Source organism: Emys orbicularis, chromosome 1 (genome assembly GCF_028017835.1).
Source record: "Emys orbicularis isolate rEmyOrb1 chromosome 1, rEmyOrb1.hap1, whole genome shotgun sequence".
NCBI lineage: Eukaryota > Metazoa > Chordata > Testudines > Emydidae > Emys > Emys orbicularis.
Window position 1 is genome coordinate 248632200 of NC_088683.1, and position 16660 is coordinate 248648859.

At 38.7% G+C, this 16660-nt stretch overlaps 1 protein-coding gene across 1 annotated transcript in view; it reads left to right on the top strand.

The window, feature by feature from the left end:
* The window catches only part of EIF5B (eukaryotic translation initiation factor 5B), a 68562-nt gene that overhangs the window by 4209 nt on the left and 47693 nt on the right, over positions 1 to 16660 (top strand). The window contains exons 2-7 of the mRNA XM_065412646.1: positions 10425 to 10550; positions 10631 to 10715; positions 11135 to 11792; positions 12301 to 12515; positions 12752 to 12902; positions 14811 to 14909. Coding sequence (XP_065268718.1) covers positions 10425 to 10550; positions 10631 to 10715; positions 11135 to 11792; positions 12301 to 12515; positions 12752 to 12902; positions 14811 to 14909 — 1334 coding nt within the window. The remainder of the gene's footprint in view (positions 1 to 10424; positions 10551 to 10630; positions 10716 to 11134; positions 11793 to 12300; positions 12516 to 12751; positions 12903 to 14810; positions 14910 to 16660) is intronic.

The window sequence follows — 16660 nt, forward strand, 5'->3', positions numbered from 1 at the left end:
TCTAGCAGCACAGGTATGAACCTATTCTGCAGGATTTTCTTGCATGGAAAGTTTGAGTCGGGAGCGGGGTGGTTGTGGGAAAACATAGGGCTTTTGCCATTTTGCTTTGAATTCACACCCCACAATGTTGCTGCAGAATTCCATATAGGCATGTGGTATTATGTTACAAAACTGTTTCCCATCTTGGTTCTCATTCTCTCCCTCAGGTGTCCTGGGCCTTTCATATTTTCTATCTTTCTCCTTGTAAGTCTTTCTTTTTCTTACGTTCTTCCTTCCTTGCCAATTCTTTTTACTTCCAAGTATTTAATCTTTGGCTGTATTTATTCTCACTCAGATTTTGGTGCTCTTTGGCATTGCAGTCTGTTGCATAGGCATATTGCTGTGATCATTCATGCATATTGCTTTAGGAGTCATAAGTGCCAAAAGGGTGATTCTGCAGCCAAGAATGAACACTAGATAAATTAAGAGTTCTAGTACAACTAACATACTGTAGTTCTGTGTATTGCTTGGTTTTCTGCAAGCTAAATTGCTAGTGTCGTGTACTAACTACTGTAGCTTTTCCTCTTGTGCTTCTTTTTGTGGTGGCAGTCTTTCTGATGTAGCAGAAAAACCACTGTGAAGTTTATAATAATTTGAAGCATACTATCACCTATAGATTATGCTGCAAGTCTTTCCTTTTAGTTAGTAAACTTTCTATGTTACCAATATATTTACAGCAACTGCCCCATCCACCTCTTCCCCCCCCCCAAAAAAAATACCCCAAGCAGAGCTTATAACTGCAGCAGGGAGAAGAGCTGAAGTCCGCTTAACACTTTGCTTTTGGAAATCTAATGTGGGAGGCACTTGGATATTAGTGGTTCCTGCTAGTACATAACTCTAAAGTAGAGATTAATTGTGCTATTAATAGGCTTTGTTCATAAGGGTTATTGACATAGTCTGAGGTAAACTGTAAATGCATCATTTTTCTTTCCTAGTGACATAAAAATGACCTTTTGTGTGTGGTTTGGTGGATCCCTTTAAAGAAATAACAGTGCCATCTGTGGATTGGAAAGACTAGTGTCTGCCTGGCTACTATAATTGGTCTTCAGATATTTGTACTAATAGCTGTATTGCTTTTATTTATAGAATAACTTAAGTGGTGGGTTTTCTCTTGCAGTTGAAATCATATCTGTTCCTGTGTGTTACCTGAGGTATAGGTAGGCTTTATTAACAGTTTAATTACTAATTGTCACAGTTGTGGAAACAGTCCATGGCATGGCAGCAGAGAATGGAAACACTATTCCTCTAGTCTTCAGAACATTCCTGAAAATTGTGAACCAAAATGAAAAGACTTGCAATCAGGTTTGAGTGACTTAAATCTTCAATATTAATCAATTTTTTCATTTGTACTTCAGTTATTTTCTAAAGACAAGTGCATTCTTATTGGTTGATATAAATATTAAAACGTTGATTTACACCTAAATAGAGCCTTTAGATTTTAAAGCCAAAGACTCCAAAAGTAATAGTAATTTTTTTTTTAAATATATCAGAAGCAGAAGGCCTGCTAAACAACCAGTGAGGCCACTGGATGATCGAGATGCTAAAGGAGCACTCAAAGATGATAAGGCCATTGCGGAGAAACGAATTCTTTGCATCAGTCTTCACTGTTGAGGACGTGAGGGAGATTCCCAAACCTGAGCCATTCTATTGGGGTGACAGATCTGAGGAACTGGCCCAAATTGAGGTGTCATTAGAGGAGGTTTTGGAACAAATTGATAAACTAAATAGTAATAAGTCTCCAGGACCTGATGGTATTCACCCAAGAGTTCTAAGGAACTCAAATGTGAAATTGCAGGATTACTAACTGTCATCTGCAACCTATCATTTAAATCAGCTTCTGCACCAAATGACTGGAGGATAGCTAATGTGACGCCAATTTTTAAAAAGGGCTCCAGAGGTGACCCTGGCAACTACAGGCCAGTAAGCCTCACTTCAGTATCGGGCAAACTGGTTGAAGCTATTGTAAAGAACAAAATTGTCAGACACATAGATAAACATGATTTGTTGGGAAATAGTCAACATGTTTTTTGTAAAGGGAAATCATGCCTCACCAATCTACTAGAATTCTTTGAGGGGGTCAACAAGCATGCGGACAAAGGAGATCCAGTGGATATAGTGTATTTAGATTTTCAGAAAGCCTTTGAGAAGGTTCCTCACCAAAGGCTCTTAAGCAAAATAAGCAGTCATGGGATAAGAGGGAAGGTTCTCTCATGGATTGGTAAGTGGTTAAAAGATAGGAAACAAAGGGTAGTAATAAATGGTCAGTTTTCAGAATGGAGAAAGGTAAATAGTGGTTTCCCCCAAGGATCTGTACTGGGCCCAGTCCTATTTAACATATTCATAAACGATCTGGAAAAAGGGGTAAACAGTGGGGTGGCAAAATTTGCAGATGATACAAAACTACTCAAGATAGTTAAGTCCCAGGCAGACTGTGAAGAGCTACAAAAGGATCTCACAAAACTGAGTGACTGGGCAATAAAATGGCAGAGGAAATTTAATGTTGATAAACGCAAAGTAATGCATATTGGAAAACATAATCCTAACTATACATATACAATGATGGGGTCTAAATTAGCTGTTACCACTCAAGAAAGAGATCTTGGAGTCATTGTGGATAGTTCTCTGAAAACATCCACTCAATGTGCAGCAGCAGTCAAAAAAGCAAACAATGTTGGAAATCCTCAAGAAAGGGATAGATAATAAGACAGAAAATATCATATTGCCTCTATATAAATCCATGGTACATCCACACCTTGAGTACTGCGTGCAGATGTGGTCGCCCCATCTCAAAAAAAGATAAATTGGAATTGGAAAAGGTTCAGAAAAGGGCAACAAAAATGAATGGGGGTATAGAATGGCTTCCATAAGAGGAGAGATTAATAAGACTGGGACTCTTCAGCATGGAAAAGAGGCGACTAAGGGGGGGATATGATAGAGGTCTATAAAATCATGAGTGCTATAGAGAAAGTAAATAAGGAAGTGTTGTTTACTCATAATACAAGAACAAGGGGCCACCAAATTAAATTAAATAGGTAGCAGGTTTAAAACAAACACAAGAAATATTTTTTCACGCAACACACTGTCAACCTCTGGAACTCCTTGCCAGAGGGTGTTGTGAAGGCCAATACTATAACGGGATTCAAAAGGGAGCTAGATAGATTCATGGAAGTTAGGTCCATCAATGGCTATTAGCCAGGATGGGCAGGAATGGTGTCCCTAGCCTGTTTGCCAGAAGCTGGGATTGGGTGACAGGGGATGGATCACTTGATGATAACCTGTCTGTTCATTCCCTTTGGGGCTCCTGCCATTGGCCACTGTCAGAGGACAGGATACTGGGCTTGATGGACCTTTGGTCTGACCCAGTATGGCTGTTCTTATGTTCTTAGATTAGGTACGTATTTTTGCTACCTAGGTGGGTACGCTATAACTCTATACATTTTAAGCAATTACATGGCTTAATATTTTCAGATTCTTATTTAATAATTGCACACTTTAAGTATGTTAGAAAATGGTGACTATGTTGCTTATTTAGTAAATAATTAACCTTTTTGGTCATGATATGTGCCCAGCTGCATTGAGATGGTAACTGGAATTTAATTAAACATACAAACTAGCATATAAAATGTATTTTTTATTAAACAAAACAAGCCCTTAATACAGCAGGTGACCTATTGTGCTACATTTCTAAAGCTTAACCTCAAAAGTTAAATGTTCTCCCCTGATTCTTTATATAGAAACGCTGCCTTTAACTCAGAGTTTTTGATAGGGACTCATGGATGCAGCATATTTATTATTTAAATATTTTAAGGTATTATAATTTTAAATAAACTCCATTTTAAAAAAACACATTGGTTTTTATTCACCCTGCTTGCAACAAATGAAGACTTATTGTTACAATTGACATTCCTAACATGCAGTCAGATGCTTTGGCAGCTCTATCCTCTGTTGACTGTAACTGTTAAAAGGAGAGTTTGCATTGTTGTTGCTTGGTATCTAGTTTTTCTGTCAGTGGTTTCATTTTTAACTTTGTCTGCCTGGCTAGAACTTTTGCACCATCATTCTTTTAAATGTGATATGTGAAAGAATGTGTGTGTGTTCGGGGGGGTGGGGGAGGGAAAGTGGGAGGCTTGTGTATCTTTGTTGTAGGATGTGTCATAGAAAGAGTTCCTGCTTCAAAAAAAACCAAAAAAAAAAAAAAACCCCACAGTGCTTGAATACAAGTTCTTATTTTACTCATTTTTTTTTAAATCAATTTTTTGCTTATATGATCTACAGAACATTAGGAGCTCTCTGAACCTTAAACTGAAGGGATAGAAGTGTTTGGTGCTGTAGTTAGACCTATTCTTCCAGCTGTTAAATGTTTGTCAAATGAGTCTGAGCATAAATGAAATACCTTTTTAAAGAACTAGGATGAAAATTTTGTTCATTCTCAATCAGGTTTTACTTCCTTGTTAGATACCATAACTTCCTAGCTCCTCCTGTCAACCATGGTTTTCCAGGATAAACTGAATGAAAAAGGCCTGGATTTCTAATATGAGAAATAAGAAGGAAAAGGCGATATTTATATATCCACACACAGAATGTAACAGCCATATTTTTTCAGATTACATTTAATGTTGCAGGAAGGGGTTGTATTAGGGTTGAAAATAGCTTTCTTACCCTTCTCACTCTGGAAACAAAGTAATGCTTCCCTAGTGTTTCTAGCCCTTGTCTATTTGAGTAGAAAGAGACCTGGACCAAGGACAGCATCTGAATGTCTTGAATGGCATTCCAGAGCTAGCTAGTAAGTCTCATTTAGTCACATAACACAGGCATTTTCCCCTTAAAACTCCACTTAAAGATGGTATGAAACAAGAAATGGATGTGCAATCAGCACACTCTAAAAAGTTTGATTAATTTCAAACTTCTTATGGGCAAGTGTTCATATGCTGTGCATCAGTACATTAGTTATTCTGTGGTTAGTTCCTTGAGGAGATACCATCAACTCGAAATCTTGTCAGTTTTAAAGAGCTAAAAGTAGTCTCAGGTAATACATGCACTCCTGTCAATTTCAATAGTCTTGCAATCAGTTTACTGTTTTTAAATGCTTTTCTCTTCCGTGTTCTGGGTGTAAAGACCCCCCCAAAACAAATGAGGGATACTTACTATACAGGAAAATGGTGAAGGTGACTAGATTCAAAATGAAGTCAAATACATGAAGTACATTGTTTTTCCTCTTTCCGAGTGTTTGGGATATTAAAGGTAAAATGGCACGCCCCAAACAATAGAAGTGACCTAAGTTGCTGGTGTCCCTTTAATTCACTTGGAGCAGTGCTGGTGAAACTGAAATTATGACACATCATGAGAGTTGCTTCAGCAAAATGAATCTCATAAACACTTCCTTTTAGGAACGTGAACAGTGAATGTACTATGTTGTAGTGATGCAACTTTCTTGTTTTGTTGGTTTATTGTACTCTTCTAGTTTTAAAAACTGGAAGGCTTTATAAAGTTGCTGTCATTTTACACCGTGAGCAATTTTTATTTTTATTTTAAACTAGAAAGTCCTTTGCGCAAGAACTGTTCATTTGTCTGTAGTCAAATGTATAGCTTGTTACCTGTAGCACCTTTAAAGCAAAAGGCACACTTCAGTGGTCATGTTTGTATTTCCCAGACTCTCGGTGAATGGCTGGTTGATGCAGAAAACACTTGTCATCTTGAACCTATGCTTGTCTGTTACCTTGTAAGCCTTTGCTTTAGTTTCACTGGATGATAGATAATGTTTCCTGTCGATTCTGCTTATCGATGTAGGAATTGTATCCCTGTCTTGGGATGCTGGATTTGAAAAAGTACATTACTCTGGTGTAATTCCATTAATTAACTTTAATGGAGCTGAACTGATGTAAACGAGGAGAACTTGGCCCCTCTTCCATACACTACTTATAAACTCCACTGCTCCAGTTGCTCAGTTCATGCATGGCTGAATAGTTTTTTCTTTTTTCTATTTAATTTAATACTTGCTGACCAAGGGAACAAATCTTTTACATAATCTGAGCTTCAGTCTTCAGATTTAGGCATCATAATTAATTGCACTGTTAAACAATAATAAAATGCCATTTATTTAAATATTTTTGGATATTTTCTACATTTTCAAATATATTGATTTTAGTTACAACACAGAACACAAAGTGTACTGTCACTTCATATTTATTTTTATTACAAATATTTGTGCTATAAAAAACAAGAGAATATTTTTCCATTCACCTCATACAAGTACTGTAATACACTCTCCTTATCATGAAAGTTGAACTTACAAATGTAGAATTATGTACCAAAAAAACTGCACTCCAAAAACAAAACAATGTAAAACTTTAGAGTCTACAAGTGCACTCAGTCCTACTTCTTGTTCAACCAATCGCTAGGACAAACAAGTTTGTTTACTTTTTCAGGCGATAATGCTGCCTGCTTCTTACTTACAGTGTCACCTGAAAGTGAGAACAGGGGTTCACGTGGGACTGTTGTAGCTGGCATTGCAAGGTATTTATGTGCCAGATATGCTAAACATTCGTATGGCCCTTCATGCTTCGGCCACCATTTCAGAGGACATGCTTCCATGCTGATGACGCTCATTAAAAAGTAATACATTAATTAAGTTTGTGACTGAACTCCTTGGGGGAGAATTGTATGTCCCCTGCTCTGTTTTACCCGCATTCTGCCATAATTTCATGTTATAGCAGGCTCGGATGATGACCCAGCACATGCTGTTCATTTTAAGAACAGTTTCGCTGCAGATTTGACAGAACGCAAAGAAGGTACCAATGTGAGATTTCTAAAGATAGCTACAGCACTCAACCCAAGGTTTAAGAATCTGAAGTGCCTTCCAAAATATGAGAGGGATGAGGTGTGGAGCATGCTTTCAGACGTCTTAAAAGAGCAACACTCCGATGTGGAAACTACAGAACCCAAACCACCAAAAAAGAAAATCAACCTTCTGGTGGCATCTGACTCAGATGATGAAAGATTGTTATTGAGCAGAACCCCTCAACAGCATGGACACGTCCTCTGGAAGGATGGTTGAAGCATGAAGGGACTTATTAATCTTTTAACGCATCTTGCACATAAATATCTGGTGACGCTGGCTACAACAGTGCCATGTGAACGCCTGTTCTCACTTTCAGGTGATATTGTAAACAAGAAGTGGGCAGCATTATCTCCTGAAAAAGTAAACAAACTTGTTTGTCCTAGCGATTGGCTGAACAAGAAGTAGGACTGAGTCTCTAAAGTTTTACGTTGTTTTCTTTAAGTGCAGTTACATTAAAAAAAAAATCTACATTTGTTAGTTGCACTTTCACAATACAGAGATTGCACTACAGTACTTGTATGAAGTGAATTGAAAAATATTTCTTTTGTTTATCATTTTTACAGTGCAAATATTTGTAATAAAATAATATAAAATGAGCACTGTACACTTTGTATTCTGTGTTGCAATTAAAATCCATATATTTGAAAATGTAGAATAACTTCCGAAAATATTTAATTTCAATTGTTTTTTTTTTTTTTTAAAAAGAGGGAGAAATGAGCGTGAAATTATTTCACAACATTTTGGGCTCGGAAAACACGTTATGCTTTTTACCTTGTCACTTTTGAATTTTAAGTGTACATCTTGTTAAAAAAAGGCTTAAACTTTTCTTTTCCCAGTGGAGCTCTATAGCTACCAACCTCTGCAGAATCCTAGACTTCTATTTAAAAAACAAAACAACCTCCTTCCCCCAAACTTTCTAGCTTTTACAAAGATACAACCTTCCAAGCATCAACAAAGTGTAAAACTGTTGCAGTGCTGTCATTGTGTGTCTGAAGCCAAAATATTATATTGATTCCATAGCATATTTAAACTGAGATAAATATGCTTGAACATCATTTATGGATTTCATGAATCTGAATTGTGATGAACTGTGGTTTCTTAATGACTTTAACATGGAACTTCAAGATTCCAATTGTTGCAAGATGTTGCATCAGAAAAGGGATTTGCTCATAAAGTGTGCTTTTTTTGTTTTGTGGAACTGAGTTCTTACCAATACTTAAATTGGTTTAAAAATTATCTCCTGCCCTCCCTAACAAGACAAGCCACTGGGATAGATTTCCTTAGGTCACATGTTTACTAGGGATTTTCCACTTTTCTGACTCAATAGCTTGCAACTGCTTGGAATCTTATAAGTAGAAGAGCTATTGGATAGCTCTTCTATAGCTGGTTGAGCAGAGATAGGTGCTGTATCTTTACTTACTTACTTTCAACTTGAAATACTTCCCAGAATGGTGAGTAATGCTTTGATTCCTGTATGCAAGGTTTTGAGGAAATTAATAAACACATTACACTTCAGTAAATGGCTATAATAACGTACATAATTTTGGAACATTCTGTATTGCAGTTTCTATTTTAATACATTATGCTAAGTGGGAGTTTTGAGCAGGAAGCCTTTGAGAATTATATCACTTTGCTTTTTGAAGCTAACTGGACTAACAATTTGCTATTTTTATTTCAGAGTGCACTAACTACAAACAAAAATGACTTCCTAGCTAAGATATAACATTAAATCTTTGCAAGCTGATTGTATGACAGTATGATTTGTTAGAGTGCGAATAATTCTAAAGGAAGTGTTGGAAATCTCTGTGCTGGGATTCCCAAAATTAGACTGAGCAAAACACTATGGAATATGCTATAGGGAACTGCGTGGCACTGGCAGAGAGATGGGCTATATGATTTAAAGGGCCTTTTCTTTCTGTGACTTCTGTGATTGAGTAAGGATGAACCTGTGTACATATCTTGAAGGAAATCATGTTATGTCAGAGAGTCTCAAACTGGGGGGAGTCCCGCGAAGGGGTCACGGAATGTATTCTAGAGGGCATGAGAAGCTTTAGGGGGTTTAAAAAAACAAAAAAAGAACTTGCTTGGGTGGCTGAAGAGCAGCAGTGGCTGCTGTCTGGATGCCCAGCTCTGAGTCTGAAGGCAGTGCCGCCGCTGGCAGAAGCGGAGAAGTAAGGGTGGCATGGTATGCTATTGTCACCCTTACTACTTCGCTGGTAGTGACACTGCCTTCAGAGCTGGGACTCACAGAATGGGGGCACGATCAAATAAGTTTGAGAACCACTATGTTATGCTTTGGTGATGTAAATGCTAAACAAGAAACTTTACCACTTGTATTTGCATCCTACAAACAATTTTGTTTTTTATTTTTCCTTCATGGTAAGTAGTGTATATAGCTTTGGGTAGGCTTTCTTTTGAATTTGTTAGAAATTAGTGTTGGGATATGTAAGGGTTAAGTAAAGACATGGAAAACCGTTGGTGTGCTGGCATGGTATCAGAGAGTAGGCACAGGCATGCACTATTTCTTCCCTTAATAGATAAAGTGTTACCCCTTTCCCCTCCCTTCTCCTTGTTAAGAATTGATAAGTGTTGCAGCTGCATAAGAAATGTGGGGGATCTAAAGGATACCTTTTGGGTAAAGAAGTGTTATCTCTTCCTCCCTTCCTTTCCCAGCTACATAAGTGAGCCCTAGGTCATGGCCCTTCCCTCCCTCCCCTGAGAACTGCAGATTAAGGGAATTTGTAGCAACACATTTCTTTGCAGTAATTTATTTTCAAGGTAAAGATGTGTGTATAATATGTGTAATGCTGTAATCAGTCAATAGGGGTGGGTATAATCAATTTCTATTACTTAATAAGGGTTTTTGGGGTGTTGTAGCGAATGTAGGCGTTTACATTCTGACTTACATTACATTCTTTTTATTTAACTAATCCAGTGCTTACTTGACAATTGGGTCAAGAGGAACAAGTATCGCAATAAAGAAGCCTGTACTCATATCCACCTTTGGGTCAACCTGCTCCTTTTTCTTCTAACAGTTAGTTTTGGAATTTGGTTATTATACATCTTTTTTACAGAGTTTCTGTTTCTTTAAAAAACTACGGTGGTTCTTGCATAAATGAACATGCATGATACAGATTTCCCCCCCCCCCCCTGATATTTTGGGTGTGTGTATATATCTCTTCAGGAAGGGAGAAGAGAATTGAAGTTACTATGGTTTGGGATTGCTAAACTCAATCTTCACATTTTGACAGTGCACAATGATATTCGTTGGGATGCAGTGACTTTGCATTGTAGCACAGCCTGATATGTACATTTAGGGAAATTTTAATTGGCTTGTGGAACTGCACTACAAAAGCTGTTCCCACATCATTAATTTTAAGATGGATGGGAGTCTAAATGTCTTATTTTAAATCTACTGTAAGATGAAAAATATATAAAATTTACGTTTCATTCTGAAATGCCTGTGGAAATTGTTAAACATACTCATCTTGGTGACTTCCTTTTTAATTTGAGCTTTAGTAAAACTGTTTTTCATCTTTCTGTTTAGTGCCAAAGATGATATTGACCTTGATGCTCTTGCTGCTGAAATAGAGGGAGCAGGTGCTGCCAAGGAGCAGGAACCACAAAAATGTAAAGGCAAAAAGAAAAAAGAAAAGAAGAAACAAGAATTTGAGTAAATAATTTTGTGTCTTTCATTATTGTATTCAATTACAAATAAACAAATACTGACATGATTTTAACTTCTTTCTTTAGTGAAGATGATATCCTAAAGGAGTTGGAAGAACTGTCTGTAGAGGCACAAGGAGGGAAGGTTGACCAAGAACCTGCTTCAGAAAAGGTAAACGTTGAGGGGTTATTGACAAATAGAAAGCGTTTTGAAAGGGGCAGTTTTTGGGTAGTTGAATCTTTACTCGCAGATTACATAAGTTTTGGTGCTGCTGTATAGTAGGAGGACCTAAATGAAAATTGACTAATATTTTTAAAGTAACGATTGCTTTTAACTACTCTTCTGCATTAGATGCAAACAATGCTAACTTTTAGCTTATACCACTTTTGCACACAGATAAGCATTAGAAAAATGTGACTGATTAAGTAGAGCGTTCTTTATTGTGGTCTGTCTTTAGTTAGTTCAGGTATCCTTTTACTACTACTGAAACTCTAGCCTCAATAAGAGGACTCCTATATGATCTCTGAATTTTGCATTTGAAAACATTTAATTTTCCATGAAAAAATGAAACCTATGTGTTTGATTACCAGACAGTAGAGAATGACGACCAAGAAATCAGCTTCTCAAAACAGGACAAAAAAAAGAGAGGGAAGAGTAAAAAAATCAGTTTTGACAATGATGATGACAGTGAAGAAATGGAGGGTAAGGATACAAAATCTAAAAAGACTCAGAAACCAAAAACTGAAACTCACTCTGGCAGTGATGATGATGATTGTGAGATATTGCTTAAGAAAGGCAAAGGAAGAACTCAAAAATCAAATAAAAAGCTGGACCTTTCAGAAGAGGATGAAGCTAACATTAAGAAAAGTAAAGAGAGTACACGAGCAGTGTCCTCAGGTGAGAGTGCCGATGAATCGGACGATTTCTCCCAATCTAAAAAGGGTCAAAAGAAAAATCAAAAGGGAAAGCCCGCTCCTAATGCTGAAAGTGGGGATGAGGAAGAGGAGCCCTCATTCAAAATAAAAACAGTGGCTCAGAAGAAGGCAGAAAAAAAAGAGCGTGAGAGAAAAAAACGTGAGGAGGAAAAAGCCAAACTGAGAAAACAGAAGGAAAAGGAAGAGTTGGAAGCTGGTAAAGAACAGGTAAAACCAAAGGAGGTTCCAAAGAGAGCTGAAGAGGCAGCGTCTCCTGAAGCTATTCCAGCTGCTGCCGCAGGGGAAAAGGGAGAGGCTTCCACAGCAGCAGAAGGTTGGTAATTTTAGGAGAGTAATATTTGATGCAATCAGACTTTTTCCCTTTAACAATTAGTGAGCCAAACCCGTGGCAAACCAGTGGTTGTGATTGCAGCTTTTTCCTAAGTCAATAATACTAAAGATACTTAGTAGCTATATGTATTTTATTTTTTGTATGTGGTTCACCCATGGGCATTTTTCCTGGCCTGTACATTGTCCAGGTATATAGAAAGCAAATGACACATGGTGAATTCTCACTGTTATATATTTATAGCTCTGTAGTGCAAACATAATTTTTCACCACTTGATAATTCTTAGACATCTATTATATGAACACTTTAGAGTTTTATCGCTATGATTTAAGTGTCAATTTTTTTTTCTTTTTCAGTATGAAATCAGAATCATCAATGTTTCTCAGATCTGGAATTAAGCAAAATGTAGTATTTAAAACCCTACTTAACTATCTGGAGTCCTTTATAATTGAATTTCTGACACCCCTGAATATCTGTCTTTTTCCTATGTAGCTGCTGATAATGAGGGGGACAAAAAGAAAAAAGACAAGAAGAAAAAGAAGGTTGAGAAAGAAGAGAAAGAGAAGAAAAAAGGTCCCAGTAAAGCTACAGTTAAAGCTATGCAAGAAGCCTTGGCTAAGATGAAAGAGGAGGAAGAAAGGGCAAAGAGAGAGGAGGAAGAGCGCTTAAAACGACTTGAGGAACTAGAAGCTAAGCGTAAAGAGGAGGTACTGCATGTGTTCAGATGGGAATGGGTGAGGGGTAGAGAAGTGGTGCACCCCCACTCAGTCTGTTGCAGGATTAGGCCCTTACTATGTATACAGTGAAAACTCACTGAAAGTAGGGGAAGGTCTCCCTTCTTGCCAGCTATAAATTGTAATAAATCCTTGTAGTTTGATAACTAACTCAATAAATCATAAAAATGCATAGTGATATTTTTCCCTATCACTGTTTACTTTCATAGGAACGTTTGGAACAAGAAAGAAAAGAAAGGAAGAAACAAAAAGAGAAAGAGAGAAAAGAGCGTTTGAAAAAGGAGGGAAAACTTTTAACTAAATCCCAGCGAGAAGCTAGAGCCAGAGCAGAGGCTACTCTTAAACTACTCCAAGCTCAGGGTAAGTAGTCTTGTAAAATCTAAACTCTTGTGCACTTATTGCTCAAGGAAAACTTAGCAGATCCTTCTGCTGTCTAGGTCCCATGTTGCTTCAAGCAGAATATACCCAAAAATGCCATGTGTAAAATTACTGTGTTTCTATGGCCAAGAAAAGCAATATTTTTATTTCAGATTTATTAACAATAGTTAAAGTTAGGATTCTGTCACAGGTATTTTTAGTAAAAGTCAGGGACAGGTTGTGGGCAATAAACAAAAATTCACAGAAGCCTGCAATCTTTCCCTGACTTTTACTAAAAATACCGTGGGATGGTGGGACCACAAACAGCGCTGCCAGGGCTTGCAGCTGCTCCAGCTCCTCCTCTGCTCCTGCGGCAGAGACTGACTGCTGCTGCTCCAGCCCTGGGAGGGCTGACCCAACCCTGGCTGCTGCTCCAGCGGGCCCAGGGCTGGCCGTGGACCATCTCCCCTGGTCACTGCTCCCAGGAGCTGGCTGCAGCAGGCTTCCGGAAGAAGTCATGGAGGTCCTGGAAAGTCATGGAATCCATGACCTCTGTGAGAGAATCGTATCCTTAACAATAGTTATCCCAGTAGCTCTCCGTGCTTGTACAGATATTAAATATAACCATAAAACCAGAAGGGAAAATTGGCTAATATATTATATTTTCCACCTTAATCTATACATCAGTTACAGCCAAAAATAAATGCCTATGAAGTATCATTTTCTTGGACATCCCAATCTCAAAGGCCAGAAAAATTAGATGAGTCTTGGAGCATGTATTGAAAGTAAGTAATTTTGGTTCATGGCAGACTAAGGAAGGAAGTGAATTCCAGAGGCGAGATCTCTTGCCTTTAAATCTGGAGGAACCTAGCTTGAGTGCCTCTACTGATCATAACTACATGCTATCTTGCTGAAAGAGAAGCGCTCTCAGGTATTCAGGATTCAAACCGTTTAGGGACTCTGGCAAGAGTTTTTGGAATTTTTTTCAATAAAAAAACCTCATTAAGGCCCAGAATTTCTGTACATTTACTGCTGTAGTTTATAACTAACTTTCTCTGGAATCCTGCTGACTCATTGCAAAATTACACACCTCTGTGTAATCTTGTCAGATCTCAAACTTTGCAGGGTTTGTTCTAGGTAATAATTGAGTGGAGGGTATTTAAGAGGAACCTAGGTTGTTGCAGCAAATACTTGTGGTACTTCAGTGGCAATCCTTCCCTCTTGCACTAGGTCAACTTTCTGCTCTCATGCTGAAAGTTAATTTAAAGCAAACGAGGGAAGAGTGCCACTGGAGGTCCCATCTTTCTGATGAGGTAGAAAATGAAGGCACTGATCTTCATTTTTCGCTTATGTCTTGGCACACAATTATGTAACTTCAGAAGCATAATACTTATACCAACAGGAAAAATACTACCTACTTAGCCTTCTTTAAAAGCTTAAGAAAAGAGAGACGGCAGATAAGAAGCCTAAAGGCCCTAAAACAAGGTTTGCTGTTAGGCCAGTTGGAAGTGAATTCCAGAATAGAGGATCCTTTACTGGTGATGCCTTATCACTGCTAAATTTGAAATGTCTGTTTGTGGGACCAAATGTAAACCTCAGTCAAAAGTTTCAAACCTGGATACCTAATGTTAGACTCCTAAGCATAAGTGACCTGACCCCTTTTATCCAGAGGTTATGAGCACCCGCAAATGCCACATGAAGGTGCATGTCGTTGGAACTTTCTTGCAAATCAGGCCACTTGGGTGTCTAAATATGCACTTAGCCTAAATTTGTGCAGGTTTGGAAAATTTTGGTCTTTAATTTAATTTAAACCAAATCTTACCTTTATTTTAGTTTGCCAACTTGGTCACTAATCTACAGGTTAGTTCTATTCATTGTAGTCTTTGAACTGTTCTAATTCTCATTTTGCAGGTGTTGAAGTGCCATCCAAAGATTCTATGCCAAAGAAGAGGCCAATTTATGAAGACAAGAAGAAAAAGAAGCAACAGCAGCAACAGGAAAACAAAGAAGGTGAGAGTATCTTACTTCAGCAAAAAATTCTTCATATAATAGACTAAACTGATTTTCACTTTTTCTTTTCACAATTTCTTTTTTGCTATTACTCTTGATCAGTGTTTCCCAAACTTGGGACGCCGCTTGTGTAGGGAAAGCCCCTGGAGGGCCGGGCTGGTTTGTTTACCTGCCCCGGCCGATCACGGCTCCCACTGGCCGCAGTTCGCTGCTCCAGGCCAATGGGAGCTGCAGGAAGCGGCGTGGGCCGAGGGACTTATTGGCCACCGCTTTCAGCAGCTCCCATTGGCCTGGAGCAGCGAACCACGGCCAGTGAGAGCCGCGATCGGCCGGACCTGCGGACGGGGCAGGTAAACAAACCAGCCTGGCTCGCCAGGGGCTTTCCCTACACAAGCGGCGTCTCAAGTTTGGGAAACACTGCTCTTGATCATTGACTCTAATACAGCTTCATTTTCTTGTCACTAACCATATTGGTAATAAAAAGGTGTATTGCAAAGCAAAAAAGGCTTTTGTCCTCCAATCTTATTTAATCTTTTTATTACTGACCTTGGCCCAAAAAGTGGGAGTGTGCTAATAAAGTTTGCGGATGACACAAAGCTGGGAGGTATTGCCAATACAGAGAAGGACCGGGATATTATACAGGAAGATCTGGATGACCTTGTAAACTGGAATAATAGTAATAGGATGAAATTTAATAGTGAAAAGTGCAAGGTCATGCATTTAGGGATTAATAACAAGAATTTTTGTTATAAGCTGGGGACTCATCAGTTAGAAGTAACAGAGGAGGAGAAGGACCTTGGAGTATTGGTTGATCATAAAATGACTATGAGCTGCCAATGTAATATGGCCGTGAAAAAAGCTCATGCGGTCTTGGGATGCATTAGGCAAGGTATTTCCAGTAGAGATAAGGAGGTGTTAGTACCGTTGTACAAGGCACTGGTGAGACCTCATCTGGAATAGCGTGTGCAGTTCTGGTCTCCCATGTTTAAGAAGGGTGAATTCAAACTAGAACAGGTACTGAGAAGGGCTACTAGGATGATCCGAGGAATGGAAAACCTGTCTTATGAAAGGAGACTCAATGAGCTCGGCTTGTTTAGCCTAACCAAAAGAAGGCTGAGGGGAGATACGATTGCTCTCTATAAATAGATCAGAGGGATAAATACCAGGGAGGGAGAGGAATGATTTAAGCTCAGTACCAATGTGGACACAAGAACAAATGGATATAAACTGGCCATCAGGAAGTTTAGACTTGAAATTAGACGAAGGTTTCTAACCATCAGAGGAGTGAAGTTCTGGAACAGCCTTCTAAGGGGAGCAGTGGGGGCAAAAGACATATCTGGCTTCAAGACTAAGCTTGATAAATTTATGGAGGGGATGGTATGAGGGGTTAGCCTAATTTTGGCAATTAATTGATCTTTGACTATTAGCGGTAAATATGCCCAATGGCCTGTGATGGGATGTTAGATGGGGTGGGATCTGAGTTACTATAGAGAATTCTTCCCTGAGTGTCTGGCTGCTGAGTCTTGCCCACATGCTCAGGGTTTAGCTGATCGCCATATTAGGGGTCGGGAAGGAATTTTCCTCCAGGGCAGATTGGCAGAGGCCCTGGGGGGTTTTTGCCTTCCTCTGCAGCGTGGGGCACGGGTCACTTGCTGGAGGATTCTCTGCACCTTGAAGTCTTTAAACCATGATTTGAGGACTTCAATGGCTCAGACATAGGTTAGGTTTTTTTTTTGCCGGAGTGGGTGGGT